The following is an 18,295-nucleotide window of genomic DNA, read 5'->3' on the forward strand; positions in this document are numbered from 1 at the left end:
AAATTAAGACACTTCCCAGCACTAAACAAATTTAATGTAAAATCTAATACCTTGTTTTTACTGCAAAATATTCTCCTTTTTCCTTAGTTTAACCAGGAAAACAAAAAATATGCATGTTTGTGAAACCATATAGACACTATAAGCTGATATAATATAGATTCATGTAGTAAAACATTTATGAAAAACACTCATGGTGAGTTACATCACATTTCAGATCAAATTTTAGAGAAAAATAATGTAAAGGAGTCATTCATTAAGTTCTCAAACATGCTATACACTTTAATAAACATATTGATATTTCTGAGAAGAACCCAAGATAAACCTAGTTATTTACAATAAATGACCATATTTCTTCACATACAACAGTAAAAACATTGTAGACAACTTAAATAACTTTAAGGCGTAACTACTTAAATAATAAAAGAATCAGGGTTACTCTATTCACATGACACCTTCCCAGCAGCTCCAATGCAGGTTTCACATTAAGTGCTAAAATTATAGAGTAGATTTACAGCATGGATTCCTTACATGTAACAAAGAATGTTAAAATGCACTGAATAGAAAGGTTGTTGTTGATGTACTTGTCTTCGGGAGGAATAAGTGATTATATATAATACACCTGTCGATCTCAGAGGGGACTGTAACTTTTCAATGACAAGAATCACATCAAAAACAGGCTCGATGAAAGCTGGGTAATAATTATGACCTCACTGATTACAAATTTCTAAATTCTAAAGTTGAACAGAATGTGTTCCCATTTAATGAAGTATGGGAAAAATTCTATTTGAGTTGGAGTGCATTTTGCTAATTCGTCTACTGGATAGCGCTCAACCAACAACAATTCACTTCATAAAGCATCAGTTTTGGACAGGATACTATGGGGTCTTGATGACATCATAGACTATATTTAACATCCTCTTCTAGTCATTCATGAGTAGGTCGGGGGAAAATAAAACTGGCTCTAAAATTATAGCTTGAGCCTTGTTTTAGAGAAACATCAAATATTCAAAAGGAAAGATCTATGTTTAATTTTTTTTTTCTGTCAAAGCACTCTTGTAGTATGAAAACAATGTTATAGCTTTAAATTAGACTTTTATAGATGTTGTATCGTCAACAGAACTGTGTAAGTATCTAGTAAAATACATAAAATGAATTTACAGGCTTAATGCAAAACTGCTCCTCTCCCATATATTATTCCTTAAAAAAATAAACCCTCCTCTATTAAAACAATGGCAAATCTAAGTAGTACGTATCTGTACTATATGAAATGTACACCAGTCACCAGTCTTGTTCCCTTTTGTTATGACAAAACTGAATATGGTTTGGTGTTTAGAAAAAAAATAAAATATGGAGAACATTAAAAATGAAGCTTCCCATTGTGAGTCAAAGAATCTGTTAAAAGATTGTAGCATTTTCTAAAATCACCTTACGAGGGTTTTCCATATGAAGAAAAAACAAGCTTCTGTGCTTGATATCACACAGAAAGAAGATACATGAACATTTTAAAATATGATAAGATATACAATTTGCAATGAAAGCAGCGTGCATGGTCATGAACAACTATTGGAAAATAATATAGCTGATACTGCAACTTTAACCGGAGCAGTTACCTCTTAACCAGTCATCTCCAACTAATGTATTAAATTAACGTAATCAAAGTGACTGTCCAAAACATTCTTATAGATTTACATTTCACTTGACGTTTTCATCTACATGAAACGTCAATGGGACACTGACTCTGCTGGATCCTCATTGAGCGTTTCAGCAATTATACGGATGACATTTGAGCAGATCCGTTTCTAAACTGCATGTAAACTGGCATCTAGTCCCATCATAATGATTCTCCAGTTATACACAGACCTGCTGGATAAGACTAAGTCTGTTGTATGGTTTTGCGGCTGAATTGACAGCTACTTTTCCTCCGTTCTTCAAACAACTTGTGAATCCAAGGCAGTGATTTTCTTAATGGTGCAGTTCAGTTTGGAAGACTGTCCATCTGACTTTCCTAAATGAGTGTTGCTATTCTTGACTCCCTAAAATCCCAATTAGTCCTGTAGTACAAACCGGTGCCCATGTTGGGATTGGACCGAACATCCGAGTTGGTCTCATGTGGGGCTTCCAGTGCTTTGCGAGTCCACCTGCAGGGACACTTGACTTTAAAGCGGACCAGACTTTACACACCATACCAGCAGTAAAAACCGGGGAGCCCTGCGTGGGACCTCCAACATGCGACCCCTTCAGCTATGCGCCTTGAGGTTCCATTGGCCACCCTGTTATTGTTTTCTGTGTGTATTTGTGCATAGGGGTGGGAGTGCAGATGGTGTAGGGGAGCATGGAGATCAAAGCCTGTGGCTCATGAAACAGTGGTGGGAGAGGAGGATCAGGTGAGGGGCAGTTGGAGATTGGGGATGGTGTCCTGAAGGCAAACTCTTGAAAGGCCTCCTTAACGTTTAGTCTGCCAACCGGTGAAGAGCATGTTATCATCCTGCCCTGCTTTTTATACAATATAACTGGTGAGGTCCAGCAGGTAAGATGTCATGTCAATGATATGCTCCAGGATGCTGTCTTTCTCACCGTCCCCTCGTGTCCCTCGCTCTCCTTTCTCGCACTGGCTGCCAGAGAAACCTTCCTTGCAGAGACACTTGCTGGGCTCCACGCAGACCCCGCCGTTGCGACAGGCCGGTTCACATTTGGCTGTGAATGACAAACATAGAAGCCATTAAAAAAGGTTGGAAGTTTATTGACCAACTTTGACACAGATAAATTGCTCTGATTAGCTCTGTACCTCGTAAGCAGAAGGGGCCATCCCAGCCAGAACTGCAGCAGCACTTGCCAGTCGGTGTACAGTGGCCGTTCTTGCATTCACGAGAGCAAGCGGTGCTTAGCATCTCTGGATCCTCTACTGGCCGTCTGCACTCCTTAGGGACCTGTGGCCTGCATGAGTCACAGAGCATTGATGGTCAACTAAAGGTTTGCTTTTCTCACCCTACACTCGGACATATTTTCCCTTGCAGATCACGAACTAAACACTTGCCAAGCATGCAAACGTGTATTAATCAGGGAAGTGTTTCATAAACAAGCTTACATTTGGAAAAATTGTTTAGAGACAAAGAGTCGTTCTATCATGGGATGGTCACGCTAACTTTTGAAATATGAGCTGCGTCTCATTTTAGAGGCTGCGTCATCCGGAGGTCACATTTGTAGGCTGCATGTATCATCAAGGACGCATTATTTAAGAAAAGTAACCATAATAAAACTGACTTATTCCTTGTGAGGTGTAAAATACTGTAATTTCTTTCTTTGCCATCTATTGGTTACTTTTCTTAACTGAGATTATCTCAATTTGAGATCGACAAATACAATGCTGCCTTTGAAATGAGATGCAGCAATGGAGTGGAGACTTTATTCGTAAAGATAAAGATGCACAATATATCAGTATATCACAATATATTAATATATCAGATGCACAATATATCAGTAACATACCGATATTTAAGATTTTACATGTTTCTTTAATATTAACATTAATTTAAAATTAAAAGTAGTTAATTATAGGCAACAAATTTATTTTGGTTTCAATTGGCAGCTCATCTATTGCAAAAGTTCTGTAAATGTCAAAAAGATTATACTTTTTATATGAATATAGACAGAAAGACAGAATTACTGATTTCATTAGTTTTCATTAGTTTAATTACTTAATTCTCACCTACACCCTTACATCACACCACACCTACATTCAAGTGTGTGGGAATTTCCTGCACTATGAACAGTTTGTGCATAATTCCTGCAATAACACATCAGAATTCGGGCGCTGTGTGGCAAAATGTGGAAACAATAATACTTTTGTGCATAATGGATTTCAAATGCAAAACCTCAGTGTCAAACTAAGTGGTTTGTGATGAACCTGTCCTGAAGTTCAGCTCTCTAAACATTCTTATGCCTCACTCAGCTAAACACACTGCTTAATGAGCCAGGCAAATCTCTTCGAGGCTGTCTATTAGTGAGCAGCAGGGCTGTTGACATACCCAACAGGCCAGCACACACACAAACACACGCACACTGTAATTGGACTCCAGTGAAGCAGTAACTGTATGGGAAACAGGCTGGAGAGCTCTTGGTGAGTTCACATCCTGTGTATCTCACTAAAGGTGGCGTATGGGAAAGTTAGGTGGCCAATGATTCTGTGCTTAACGATGAGGGCTGTGGAAAGAATGGAGGTGGAATCTGAGCGTTTAAAGCTGAAGTGTGTCATTTTTCCTATGTTAAAATACTTACGTTTAATGTGCAGAGACTAGTAAGTAGGCAAGTAAGCCATTTTTATGAAGTGTGTATAGTGTGGGCTTAGGCAACACTAGGCACAAGCGATAGCATGAAATAATGAATTTTTTATTTATTTATTTATTTTTTTTGCTAATGGCTAATAAATATCAACATTTCAGTTGCCATCTCATTACCAATCTACTGGTCTACAGGCAAATTTAACTGCATCTGGTTAGCTTCTAATTTCCTAAATGCATATCATTGCTCTTATTATGAACAATTAATGCTTGCATTTGTCTTTTATTGACTCATATCTTTTTTTTATTTTTATTATAATTTATTGTAATTAGTTGGATTATCCAATCACTTAGTCTGCATCCAATCAACATCTGATGGACAAAACCAAGTCTCCGCCCTGCTTTTTTAATTCTGATGTATGTCATAATGTAGAAGAAATTATCTATCACTACTTGCGTTTAATTGTGACTATAAAATATGGAATAAATATTACACATCTGTAGTATTTTAGTGGGGTGCAGTGGTGTTCTGAAATGAGGAGGCTTTATTTTTTTATTTTTTAGGCTTTATACACTTCATTTTGATGGTCCCTTTAACACATTCTGTTGACTATAAGTAACGTTGCACCAACATATCTACTAAGTCTCACTAGAGTGTTAGTAGACTATTAGTAGAGTGGTAGGGTTAGGGTTAGATTAAGTTGACATATACTTGCAAAGTTACTTATAGTCAGCAGAATGTCTGTTGAGACACCATCACAATGAAGAATTAGCAGATAGTCTACTAATACTCTAATGAGAGTTTGTTGACATGTAGGTGCAAAGTTATTAACAGAATGCTCACCATTAAAAAGTGTTACCTTTTACATTTATTCCAAAATAATTACTCAAGGAAGTAACAATTTAAACAATATATTTTATTTATGAACTGATGTTCAGCTGTTCATTTTAATAATACACTTATTTTCGGATCGTCAATCATCAGAGCTGGATAAACACTGGTCACAGATGCGGAGATGTACCTTTCATTTCAACAAGCAGTTTGCTCACTAAAAAAACAAAAAACCTACAGATCTTTTTTTCAGGCCATTTGAAGTTTGATTTTGACAAAGTGGTGATCCATATGTGTGAGTTGTTCACTTACTTTTTTATTAGTCTTCCCATTAACGCCATTATATTATATGTGACCCCATTATATAACGCCACTGATTTGCGAATGCGGAGCACACACAAACATGAGATTTATCGTATGAACCAATCACAGCTGATCATAACCAGTCATATCCAATCATATCGTGAGGCACTGCCTCCTCTCATGTGACTTTCCCCCATTCATTCTCAATTACCCCCCACCAAACCCATCACATGCTTTAGGGGTCTGTTAAAACTGAATGGGTTCAGGGGAGGCGAGCTATGCACAGTTGTTTCTATAGAGCTGGCAGGAATGCTTACCTCTCAGTTATGACAAGGGTTTGAAATTAAGTCTTATTATGTCAGTGTTTGTTGGAATTTGTAAAAAAAAAAAAAAAACGGACCAACTGATGTTAATTTGGTAAAAACAGATGCCATCAGGTTTAACAAACTGATTGATTAAACCCAACAATCGTTAGATGTCGGTGCTTGTCAGCATTGTATGAACCAGCCTTGGGAGTGTCTATGTGAGAGAGTGGGATGTTGGACCTCTGAGTACCACTGACAGCTTCAGTGACTGATGGCAGGAATAGGGTGGTAACAAGGGAATTGTGGCAGGATGTGCTGGGGGGGTCTATTGGGGGTGCAGTTCCCATGCTCCCCTCAACCACTTTCAGCACCCATATCAGGTCTCCCTTGTCTCTCATCCACACTTTTTTTTTTTTTTTGTGTTGTTGTGACAGGCTGTTACGATGTTAAAAAACAGAGAGAGACAGAAAAGATGAGGAAGAGAAAGAAATAGAGATGGATAGTGAAAAAGAAAAAGAGGGAGGGAGGGAAAGAAGAGAAAGAGGCGCTCCCCAGAGGATTGGACTAACACTGTTAATGACGTCGGGGTCAGCGGCGCTACTAAACAGTTTGTATTACTGGCAGGGTGGCCGTGAAAACAACACCTGCTGCCGTGGCACTTGACAAAGACAGCTGGGTCAACAGGCACTGTGGGAATGTATCAGCTCTGTGAGGCCACTTGCATAAAACACAGACTGATAAATTAAAAGAACGCCCCAGCTTATTAGTTTAAGACTGTCCTGTAGCTTGAATGGGAGGTTGAACACATCAGCTGCACAACTTCTCTTTTTGTCCATCCAAGGACTGTTTGGCACAATATGCCAGCCATGATCCCAGTTCCCGTTCTACACTATCTACCTAGGCAGAAATCATCTACACTGGAATTGAGAAATTGACGTTTTGGGTGTTTTTAATGCTGTAAATGTGTGGAATTCTGTGGAATCGATTTAGATGTATTAAACAGTACTAGACACTTATTGCTAGTCGAAAACAAAATTATTAAGCCAAAATATTTCATAAATGGGGTGGGGGACTTGTACTACTTGGTGAATGATGGGTGGTCCAATTCTGTGGAAATCTGTGGCGCTTTCTGTGGAATTGCAGAATGGGTAATGACTCCAGTAGCTCTGAGCTTTTCTTCAGGAGACAGTTTAATATCTCTTGGCTTAACTGTTTCTTACTATCAAAGCCAACAAGTTGAGTTACTTGATGAAAGCAAGCACACGGGTAGAGGACTGAAGGGCTGAGGGGTGTTCAACGAACACAGCATAAAAAAGCCTTCATCAAGGCACTCTGTGTGACTCCTCTGTCCTTTTTGTCATCTCTCTCTTTTGTTAGTACCTCTTTGTGGTTACATTGTATCAAAAAATTTACTGTGTATTGTAGCTGTAGGCCATTCAGTACCACCCCTAAGGGTCTTTGTCAAGGGGAGGAACACAGTTGTGAGCAGGAGAGATTTAGGAGAGACCGTGAAATAAAGGAGACTGTGAGAGATGGGGACCAGGAGAATGTGAGCACTTTTTAAAGTGTTTGTATATCCTGCTCTTGACACACACACTTAAGCCTAGAGGAATTTGTTACCTCTATATTGCTACAGAAAAGTGCATCTAAAGAACCTATTTGACACATTCAGACAACAAAATCCAAAGTCATGGGAGATATACTTATATTTGTTTTCTTTCTGACATATCCTCAGATCTGTGGTTCTAAAATGAATAAAGGTCATTTCAGAAATCACTCAAGTAACACCCAGCCAAAACTCAACATCTTTTTTGGTGACGAAACAATGAGATGTGTTCTTCAAACATTCCTTGGTTTCTACTGAAATGTTGAGATGTTGTCATTCAGCCATCAGAACAGACTGTATCTGCCAAAAGAATTGCTGTGAAGTTCTCATTTCTGGTAGCTTACATGGGGTAAAATTTGTTTGCTGGGCTAAATTTTGCTTACAGGGAGTATGCCTACTGAGATAACAAACATTTCAACATTGCATATATTGGACCATTAAAAAAACTGAATAAAACTGAGGATGTGCGTCAGTTTGTATTTAGTATTACAGAAAAACCAAATCATAAATAGTTCACTTACTGGCATGTTCTCAGTTATTGCCACCAGCCAATAAACAATCCTACAGTCTCTCTCTTGTCCACATTGGACTTCGATACGTGTACATTTCAGTGTGTGGTGGCTTATTTATTATTCTACATTAACAGACTGCAAAACAAACTCAGATGGGTGCAGTCATCCCAGTGAGGTTTACTGCAATATCTCAAACATTTGACTTTCATTTGATATGATATTCTATTATATATTTTATGCTTTCTGCCCTACCCCACAGTTTCACAACCCAAAAACGCAATGTGGCAGATCATATTCCAAACACAAAGTAGGTATTTTGAAGCCCTCAGCCCTAGCCAGAACGCAAAGGTTAAAAGGTGCAGAAAAGATGTAAATGTAGATACTAGAAATTTAAATGTTGGACCACCCCACTTGACAGTGCTAGTCACTCAGAAAGGTTACATCACCTCTTTTATTTGGTAATTAGACCACAAAAAGTGACATGATATATAAAACAGTGAACCCAACACCACAGGTCCAACAGACTAAACAACTCCAATCAATGGTGGAAAGAATTGTTCTTTGGAAAAAAGCGGCAATGCCAGAAAACATAAATAAAGTAAGTTTGAGGGGCCTTGTTTAGGAGACTCATGGAAACATCTGTGGTAATTAATAGCATTAGACTTGGGTGGCACTGTCGTCACCTGGGTATACAGTGCCTCACAAAAATATTCAGACCTTCAAGCAATTTTCTCTCAATCCTTGCTGAAATCCTACATACAAATATTGGTTTCAGTGATATCTGCATTTCATAGTTTGCATACTGATTCAATACATATTTTTTTGTATTTTTAAAAATCACTTTTAACAGTAATGACAATGTCTATTTATTTATTAAATGTGATATTGACTCATTCTTCCAGACAGATAGATTTGCTCCAGGTTTCAGTATGGACTGAAAAAAATGTTTGACTTGAGATCAGACTTAAGCCCGTTCGATAACGATAACGATAAAGATAACTATAAAGATAACGATATTAGCATCCACAGCAGCGAACGATATCGTCTGTTTATTCTAAGCGCATGCTCGTCTTTAAATTCTTGAGCTGGTTACAGCGGGATGGATTCTGATTGGCTGTCAATGTTTGTATCGTTCATCAGCTGGAAAAAAAATATTGTTTCTCTGTGCCTTTATCGTTATAGTTGTAGTGTGAACTCTGCTATTCTTTAATATTGAGAATGATTTTTAGAACTATATCTTTATCGTTATCTTTATAGTTATCGTCCTTGGTGTGAACAGGCCTTTAAACTAGGTCATTATAGGGCACTGACAACTTTTTAACTGGAATTTCTGAAAATAGTGTTGATACATATTCTTTTTTATTCTAACAAGATAGCCATTTCCTGTTGATGAAACACAGCCCCCATTATGTGTTCACCAACACACTTCACTGCAGGTATAGCCTACACTAAGATATGGGCAGTGTTAGATTTGCACCACACATATTGCTTTGAATCTAGGCCTTATCTGGAGCACAACTGCAACAGGGCCACTACTAAGGCAAACTTCAGATGTGCCGTCTCGTGGTCCCATATACCTATCAGTGTTACAAAGAACTCTTATCTTATAATTGACTGGTGCACCTCTATGTAATTCTTAGAAATTGAACTTTGAAGCTTTTCAAAGTGATCATAAGACTTTCTGCTTCTTGTTTGAATGGAGAGTTTTGAGGAACAACCTACTGTAGCCAGAGTCTGGGTGGCTTCAACATCCAGATAATTGAACCTCTCAGATAATCACTTGTTTTGAACTTTTCCCTGGAATGCTTGTAGTTTTCGTTTTCACAGCCTTAAGTCCTCACTTAAATGAGGATGCATATTATAAATGTTTTTTTTTATTCAGAATATGGAGACATTTTTCCATGAAATGCAATTCCTCAGAGGCATACGACCATTGAGTAGTACAACTAAGAGTTGATACTATTGCAAGGTGGATTTATTAAAATGTGAGATGCTTTGACATATCACAGACTAAATAAGCACATTTTAAGTGTCATTTTCATTTGTACTTCAGCAAAATTATAGAATTGGTTAGGATCTGAATAATTTAGCATGTCAATAATAAAGTTTTGAATCATTTCACCTAATAATTGAGGGTAATTTATATAGCTCTCATGGTCTAAAAGGGTCCAGTAAAAGGACTTTGAATGGCGTAGAAAGTACAAAAACAAGTTTCATGAGGGATTGGTTTGAATTAGAGACTTGACAGATCTGCCTGTGCCTATTGTAATATCCCTTTTTTCTGGAAATGATATATTTGATCTATTAAAAATGCAAACACTTTTGGCAGTTGTTACGTGGGAATTCATATGCTCATTTCTAATAGATGATATGCCTTTCATATGTACTTGGCTTGGTGAGAACGACATATTTTCAAGATCTATCGTAAAAGTGGCTTTTAGTGGTGTAAAACACACGGGTTAAATTACGCCATATTGAAAAAAGCCCACTAGCATACAGAAATGATTAAATCCTTTAACAAACTCCATTCACATGTGCCGAATCTCTCGCCGTGAACTGGTGCACATGTATGTCAATTGGATCAATTTTGTTCGGCTGCAGATTCGCCAGCATATGAATGTACTCAAGGTCCCTCTGTTGAAGACAGGTGTGTAAGTCCTGTCAAAGCAAGGAAAACACCCAACTGACGACCACACAGGCTTGCTAGTTAACCAGCGCTGTGTCCGAGCCACCTTGACTGTGTTGGTGTTAGAAACACGTTACACTAACATTTGGAAATGGTATGCTTACTCTCCAATTATGGCCGAGGTTTGTGTTGGCTGAGACCGGCAGTTGTGTGATGATTTGTTTAAGGGAAGCTAGAGTCCTTGTGCGTGTCTGTGAGCGAAAACGAGTAGTGCTTTAATGGGATAATTCACCCACAAATGAACATTCTGTCATCATTAACTCACCCACAAAAGAAAGCTATATTGTAAAAGTCTTAGTGTTTTTGTCCACACAACGAGAGTCAACGAATGTTGTTTTGGACCCCATTGATTTTCATTGCATGAACAAATCCAGTTGTAACATTCTTCAAAATAAACCTTCTCTCTCTTGGTATGAACTAACCACGCAGATGTTCAAACCATAGCACGTAAGAAGAATACCGGGGGATGTTTTGTAAAGCGGAATAAAAATGGAATTAATTACGTGAGTTTCAATATTAGCATTGCTCAGCAGTAACATCACATATTTCACATGCGAGCAATGAAAACGGAAAAACAGAGAGGCTGTTGCATAAACTCCGTTGTATACAATATGCTGCTCTGTGTATTCGAAGCTCAACGCACCTTTTAGGGTCCATCAACTTGTAGAGTTTTCCGTTGTGCGACTGTATCGCCGTGCTTTTGCTGGAAGCGAGGATGTAGACCTCACCTGCAGAGGATAGAAAACATGTAGGTCTTTCATTTGTCTTCTCTCACCTTCCTTCCTTCCTACTCGTTGCACTTGACACTGGTGCATGAGAGGGTTTCGAGAGGGGCTCATTAAATCGTCATGCAAGTAATTTAATGAGGAGCAAGCTTGCAGCACTGTGCACAGATTGTAAACATGTGTCAAGAGCCTGCCATGTGGGTCTCCAGTACAGCCTTCCACTGAATCCCTCTTACAAATCAGCAACAAATGCTATCTCTCCCTCACAGAGGCCCACTCTTGGCAAAGCACGAGATTTATTCTTTGTCACACTTGACCTGGTGTTTGGATTCGAGAGTTTATGTTCCCTGTGATGCACTGAGCTGTGGGGATATTACATGGTGGCAGAGAGTACAGCCTAGCAGCAGTGAGTGGGCATAACTTTGCTTTGGCAAGGCGCTGTCGGAGGGGCTGGCGTCAGGTTCACATAAAAATCACCCCCATTACTATTCCAGTAAGCCAGAAATCAGTTGTTATCAATGTTGAAAGAACAACTAAGGAAATGGAGGAGATTGCACATGTAAACCCTATATGCTGACGGATTGCGCTGACCTTTGATTTCCAATTGTACCGTCTCTTAACAGCAAAAAAGAGGAAGTAATCTGTCAGGAAACTAAAGGAGTACTGTGTCATGGCAAAATGTTCCTTGGAGGAAAGATATTTGAAAATGGGAGGTGGGACAAGGGATTGGTTTTCTTTCTGTTTTGTATCATTCAGATGATTCTTGGATTCGGGAGCCAGTTTTTTCTCCTTCCTGTGACTACAGTATACACATTCTAATGTAAAATGATCATTTCATTAGACCTTGTCTAAACTAAACAAATCCTTTGTTTTCTTTTTTTGTTTTGTTTTTGCATTAGTCCTTTTGAGAAATGCCTGTAGTTACACTACTGTTCAAATGTTCAGATGCCTGTTATGCTCACCAAGGCAGCATGTATTTGATCAAAATACTGTAAAAACTGAAATATTGTGAAATATTATTACAATTATATAATAAAGTGATTAAAATAAGAGTTTTCTATTTTAATATATTTTTAAAATGTGTATTCCAGGATTCTTTGATTAATAGAAAATTCAAAAGAACAGCATTTATTTTAAGTGTATGTAAATGGCTTTACTGTCACTTTTGATCAATTTAATGCATCCTTGCTGAATAAAAGCATTCATTTCTTTCAATTAAAAAAAGAAAAAAAAATGAACAATGTATCTTCTGCATAATATAGTTTTAAACTTGACAGAACCATGAAGAAAGGTTATGACAGAAGCACACAAAATGTGTGGTGAAACGAACACACATAAAGCTTTTTGAGAGCTCACTGACCTAATTCATCTTCGCCAAACCCCAGGATGTGGCCGACCAGCGAGGAACCACAGGAACTGCTAGTACCAAGACAAAGAGGCTTCTCTTGCCACGACCTGTCTTCTGAAGGCCTCTGCAGAATTCTGAAGTTCCTGTAATGATCATAAAGACAGGGGTTAAAAATGTCATTGCTCTGTCTACCCAGCAAACACCTTTATTTTTTACAAAACACAAAATTACACGACAAAACATCAGACATAATTTACTGCTTTGGATTTCCAGGAACAATTTACTTTATACAGTTTATCTCTCACTGTTGACAAAAAGGCAGGCTGATAGTGAGGATGAATTATAAACCTGCGTAAAGTGTGAAAAACATATACCAGCGGCCCATTGACCTGGCAGGAAAACTGCTATCAATTTACCCTGAAAAAGCTCTTTTTCTTCATTGCGGTATGTGGCGAATGTGTGTGTTGGCACAGTCAATAACATACGAAAGATGGCAGTTTCCATTCGCAATTACCACAAAAACTCAAAGAGGAGCAATATGAAAATGAAAGTTCAATATCTGTTATACCAAGTAGTTTTGCATAATTAATAATTCTAACATCATATAGTAACACAACATACCCATTTTTGTCTCCAAATACATAACTTCCATAAAGTCTTCTTGACTGGCATCCCCGGTAGATGAATCCACCAACTGGGACGGCACCTTCATTTGACCCCAAATCAAACATAGATGGCTCGTTTTCTGTGGGCAGACACACCAACAACTCACCATCAAGAAAGAAAAGCAGAGCAAGGTAACAAGTCGACATGTGGTTGTACATTTTATGAGTTTTAGGTTATTTTTATGAGATATGGGTTATTTGAGCTTAAAAATTCAAACGAGTTAATGGAAATCATCTGCATTGTTTAGATAACTCAATTTTACACTTTTTTTCCCAAACTAGATGTCTTCAATCACCATCCTACATGTGTCGCAAAGTTGATTTATCCCCATAATAACAATTTTCTTTGTTTGTGTAAGGGATATCCATGTTTACCACAATCTGTCAAGAGACCATTAGCACTTCACACAGGCTGGTTTTAATTAGCTATTCCCCAGACGGTTATAAAAACACTATGTAAACTTGATATGGAGGGCTATGTTCATTTCACTAAATGTCCTTATTAAGCACTGTTAAGTTCACATTATAGCTCAAATAGATTAGGAAAAGGACACGAGAGGAAAGGGTGAGGTAATCCTACAATTACTATTGAGTGTTTGTGTATATTTGTTTAAGTTTGTATGGCTACAAAGATTACAGCAGCTTAGGGAATGGCCAGTATTATAACTTTACAGTCAGAGCTCCGTAAAACAATAAAATGTGATTTAATGAAGTAAGTCATTCACCATGGTGATGGTTTAACATCGTAAATGGCTTGGAGTTTGGGTTAATTTGGCACACTTGCGAGACAATCTTTTTGGGGTTTAAATGCATTGGCTGGGAGAGAGCCATATTTGTTTGCTGCCAATGTGTAAGGAGGAGTATGAGAAAGCCAATCCATTACTTTAGCCATAGGAAATAATATATATTCACTTCTGGTACTGATTTAGGGGTCTTAGTCAGCACGATTGAGAGATGGACTGCCATGCTGGTCGTTTTGTGTTTCAACAATGTACTAAATGACCATATAAACGCTCTTCGACAGCGATAAATTACATAGCTGTACATATGCTTTCAAGTCCCCAGGCATTAAAAGAAGCGCTTTATATTTAAAGTGTGTTCTCACGTTATGAAACGATAGTGTTATAATGGTATTCTTGAATAAAGTGTTGATCGCTTTGTACAGAAAGTCTTAAATCATTTTTTTGGAACATACCCCCATTCCATCGAAGACATTCTGTTCTCAGCATAAAAGCGTAACATTATTTCATAACCAGTACATGGAGGGAGAATTTAATGTTTTGTGAAATACAATACAGAAACTTCTTGAGTGGTTGCCTGGTTGGAGCTATTTGGCTTGTTGAAAAGCCTTTCTGCTTGTACAGTAATCCATCATGTTTTTAGAGACCAGCCACTTCTAACAGACATACCGTAGTCTTTCCCTTTGATGACCTGTAGGATCCTGCCTGTTGTCGTATTTTTGCCAACAGTATCTGTGCACAGGATCAGCAGACTCCCATTGGTGTCCATGCGGAGCTTATCCACTGCACACCTAGAGCACAAAATACCATTTTAATGCATTTTGCAAGACAGCAGCAGTGTAAACCACACTGCTATTTGTTACATGACACTTTATTTAATTATACGTTATATGTGTTGGCATGCACTTCTCATTCTAACAGGCAAGATTGGCAACGTCCCTTAATTCCAGACAAATCTTAATGCTTAGTTACATTCTTGAGAAACTCTGTGCTTCCACCTTTATGGTAACAGTTTGGGTGGGCGCTTTTCCAAAGTGAGGTCCATAAAGAAATGATTTACTGCATCTGGTGCAGAAGAACTTGACTAGCCTGCACAAAACCCAGACCTGAACCTCAACGAACTGGAATGACGACTTCAAACCAGATCCCATCGCCCAACATCAGTGCCTGAGCTCACTGATGTAAAGGTGCAAATTCCCACATCCATGTTCCAACATATAATGAAAATAATTCATAGAGTAGCTTTCCCTAACAATCTAACAATCCATTTTTTGATTGAATTCAAATTCAGTAAAATGTTTGACCTTACCTCCCTGGGTCATGCAGTCCATGGGCAAAGATTTCAGGGGGCTGATTTGTGCTGTTGAAATAGGGGTTGTTTCTGGGTATAGAGTATGGAGTGCTACAACAATCTGTGTCCAGATCCACCCGAAGGACAGATCCTGTGAAATCACTAAGACAAGACAAGAAAATATTTGAAACTTATATTACGATTACATAGCTTGACTCATCACTATTGCCTGATTTATTACAGCTATAAGCATTCAATACTTACCTCAGACCATCCATCTCCTCCATATCGTCCAAAGTGATCATGCCATCACCTAAAAAGATGTGCAGAAGCCCATCAGGGCCAAAGAGGAGCTGCCCTCCCAGATGCTTTCGGTGGAGCTCAGCTACTTCCATTAAAACCCGAGTGGTCCTTGTATCCACCTGGTTTGGGTTTTTCCTAAAACCAAATATTAAAACATTTATATATATAAACCTAAATCCATCAATCCATCCATTTTCTTAACTGCTAGGGTTCGAGAAAAAAAAACAAAAAAAACTTTTAGGGTCGCAGGGACATGCGAATATAAAACTTTTAATAACATTTAAATACTAAATTGAATTATATTATTTAAAAAAATAGTTTCAAAGTATATTTATTAATTTAATAGTTTAAAAATTACAAGTGATTATTCACTAAAAATCAGCACAGAAAATGCAAAAAAAAAAAAAAAATTGGTTTAAATCAGATGACTCTGGTTAGTTTGGCATTTGAAAGGCTAATTTACAAAATGTATACTTTAGCGGGTTTGTTAATGTTGGGTGTTTTGCATCACAGCCGGGGAGCTGAACACAATCAGAATAGATGGCAGCCTTCGAGATAATAATATGTTGTGATTACATATCTCTATAAAACATCACTGTCAGTGAAAGCATTTCATGAGGACCTCGGCTTCTCATGACTTATCCAAAACCGCATGAAAAACAAACATTACGCATACACATCCATGTGTAAAGTGTTTGATCCAAGGCTGTAACCACATATTTACATTGGGGTAGGGCAGGGTTTTGTCCCTAACAGTTCCCCCCCACCCTCTTTTTGTTTTGCCCTTTGGAATATCAAGGCGGACAGTTTGACAATATCTGAATATGAGGAAGGATACATCCCCCCATTGTTTATGATGGTTACAGCTCTGGTTAGTAGCCCCTGTGCTTGGTCAGGTTTTGTTTTCTCATTACCTGGACACAGTGTACTCGACTACACGAAGAATGTGGTCGTGTGGTCCGATGGCCCAGCGCTCTTGGTTGGTCGTGTAGGAAACGTAGAGCTTTCCATTTTTCTTATAATTGGGGTGGAATGCAAGGCTTAGCAAGCCCCTTTCATCTCCTCCCTGCAAGTCAGATGGGGTACACAAAGAATCCAGAAGTTAATTATGTCCCTTTTTTAGATTGGGCAGGGCTGCAAAAAGCTAAAGCCGGGCCTCCCCATGTCCCCCTCTCTCTCTCCTTTTTCTCTCAGCCTTTCTCCATCTCGGTCTCTCTCCATATGGGGGCCAGTTACCCCATGCCCTCTTGCCCCCTTGCTTTTTTTTCTTACCTCCCCTCTCCTTGACTACTGCATTACAAACGATTATAAAACATTTGACTTCAAGCAAACCCCCCCCACACCCACCTTTTCACCACAACCCCGTCTTGGTTATAGGCGCTTGTATTTGGGGCCAGCCTCCTCTGGGATGCCCAGGCCCTCCTTGCGGCCTCCATTGTGCAAGTGATTTGTGTGTGTAATCTTTGGGGGATATCCGTGAATGCAGTGCCGAGTGGCTGAAACAATTCATTAGCTCGCTCGCAGTTCATAGAGAGCACAAAAGTCCAGGATTCCTTTAGCCCCCCCCGTCCACCCTCTTCCCTCTCTCTCTTTTTTTATTTTTAAACCCGTGCAAAATTTGAGAGAAGCAAGAAAAAGAATGGGCAGAAAAAAAAAAAAACTCCCACTGTCTTGGCAACAAGTTAGAAAACATTGAAATTGCTTGTGTAATAGGTAAAACCTCTCATCCCGGAGGCTACTACATGAGTTGTCACTACTCTGGTGGTCCACTCATCATAGCCCGTTGTAATAAGCAGCTATGTCACTTTAGTTCCTGGGGAAAGTAATAATGTTGGGCTTTACTCCCTTTCATCTTTCCAACTTTGTTTTCCTTCTGGCAACACAAATGAAATGAATGAACAGATTGCTAAGCGTACGCCTCATGAATGAACCAATGAATCAATGAATGAACAAATGGGTTTGAGGCCCTGAAAAATTATTATGATTTAATGCTTTGGGATAAGACGTAACAGCAGTTTAATTACAGCACATACACTAACAATTTAGTGATATTGGCTGTCAAATAAGTAAACAAATAGAGTTTTCATGAAATTAGCTGGCTGTGCCATCTCTGCGGCATTCCTTTTGGATTTCTCACAGGAATTCAGCAAAGAGAGGTCTTCTGTGGATTGCTCAAGTTAACGGTGTGGTTCAGCTCACAGTACACGCCAAAACATACAGATCATAAATTGGTCAGAGCGACTCTGTTGGGCTGTGCTGAAGTAATCCAATTCGAATAGGCTTCAAGTGCTAGCGCTCCATCTCTGGAATGCACCGGAGGAATTCGAATTGGATCTGTAGGGACATGAATAATAACACTCAGGAGGACTATTTAGTAGACCACAAAGAGTGAAATCACAAGCAAAACTTTGTGGTACCCATTCAATTTCTGTTCTACATTAGTCAAACACAAAACGAGGTTGGGTTGAGTTAACAGCAGGTTGATATCATTTATCCATGCTCTGCTTTTTCGAATAAAAAGTTCTTCCTTTCCCCGAAAACTCCCTCTCAACATGTTGGACTCCTGATGCACTGACCTGAATCCCAAAACAAACACCGAGGGAGCAGGTCAAGTTAAGAATTCCAGAGAGTCGTATGATCTCAAGCCAGGGACCACCAAAGAACAAAATTAGCTGAAATATTAGCTTTTGCTAATGATCGCT

General features: G+C 38.7%; 1 protein-coding gene across 1 annotated transcript in view; it reads right to left on the reverse strand.

The window, feature by feature from the left end:
* Nucleotides 1–253: 253 nt before the first annotated feature.
* The window catches only part of hhip (hedgehog interacting protein), a 33,363-nt gene continuing 15,321 nt past the window's right edge, over nucleotides 254–18,295 (reverse strand). The window contains exons 5-13 of the mRNA XM_058784545.1: nucleotides 16,508–16,659; nucleotides 15,555–15,728; nucleotides 15,309–15,452; nucleotides 14,669–14,790; nucleotides 13,216–13,339; nucleotides 12,607–12,737; nucleotides 11,165–11,249; nucleotides 2,786–2,934; nucleotides 254–2,694 (exon numbers count right to left, since the gene is read on the reverse strand). Coding sequence (XP_058640528.1) covers nucleotides 2,498–2,694; nucleotides 2,786–2,934; nucleotides 11,165–11,249; nucleotides 12,607–12,737; nucleotides 13,216–13,339; nucleotides 14,669–14,790; nucleotides 15,309–15,452; nucleotides 15,555–15,728; nucleotides 16,508–16,659 — 1,278 coding nt within the window. The 3' untranslated portion in view covers nucleotides 254–2,497. The remainder of the gene's footprint in view (nucleotides 2,695–2,785; nucleotides 2,935–11,164; nucleotides 11,250–12,606; nucleotides 12,738–13,215; nucleotides 13,340–14,668; nucleotides 14,791–15,308; nucleotides 15,453–15,554; nucleotides 15,729–16,507; nucleotides 16,660–18,295) is intronic.

Source organism: Onychostoma macrolepis, chromosome 01, assembly GCF_012432095.1.
Source record: "Onychostoma macrolepis isolate SWU-2019 chromosome 01, ASM1243209v1, whole genome shotgun sequence".
Classification (NCBI taxonomy): Eukaryota; Metazoa; Chordata; class Actinopteri; order Cypriniformes; family Cyprinidae; genus Onychostoma; species Onychostoma macrolepis.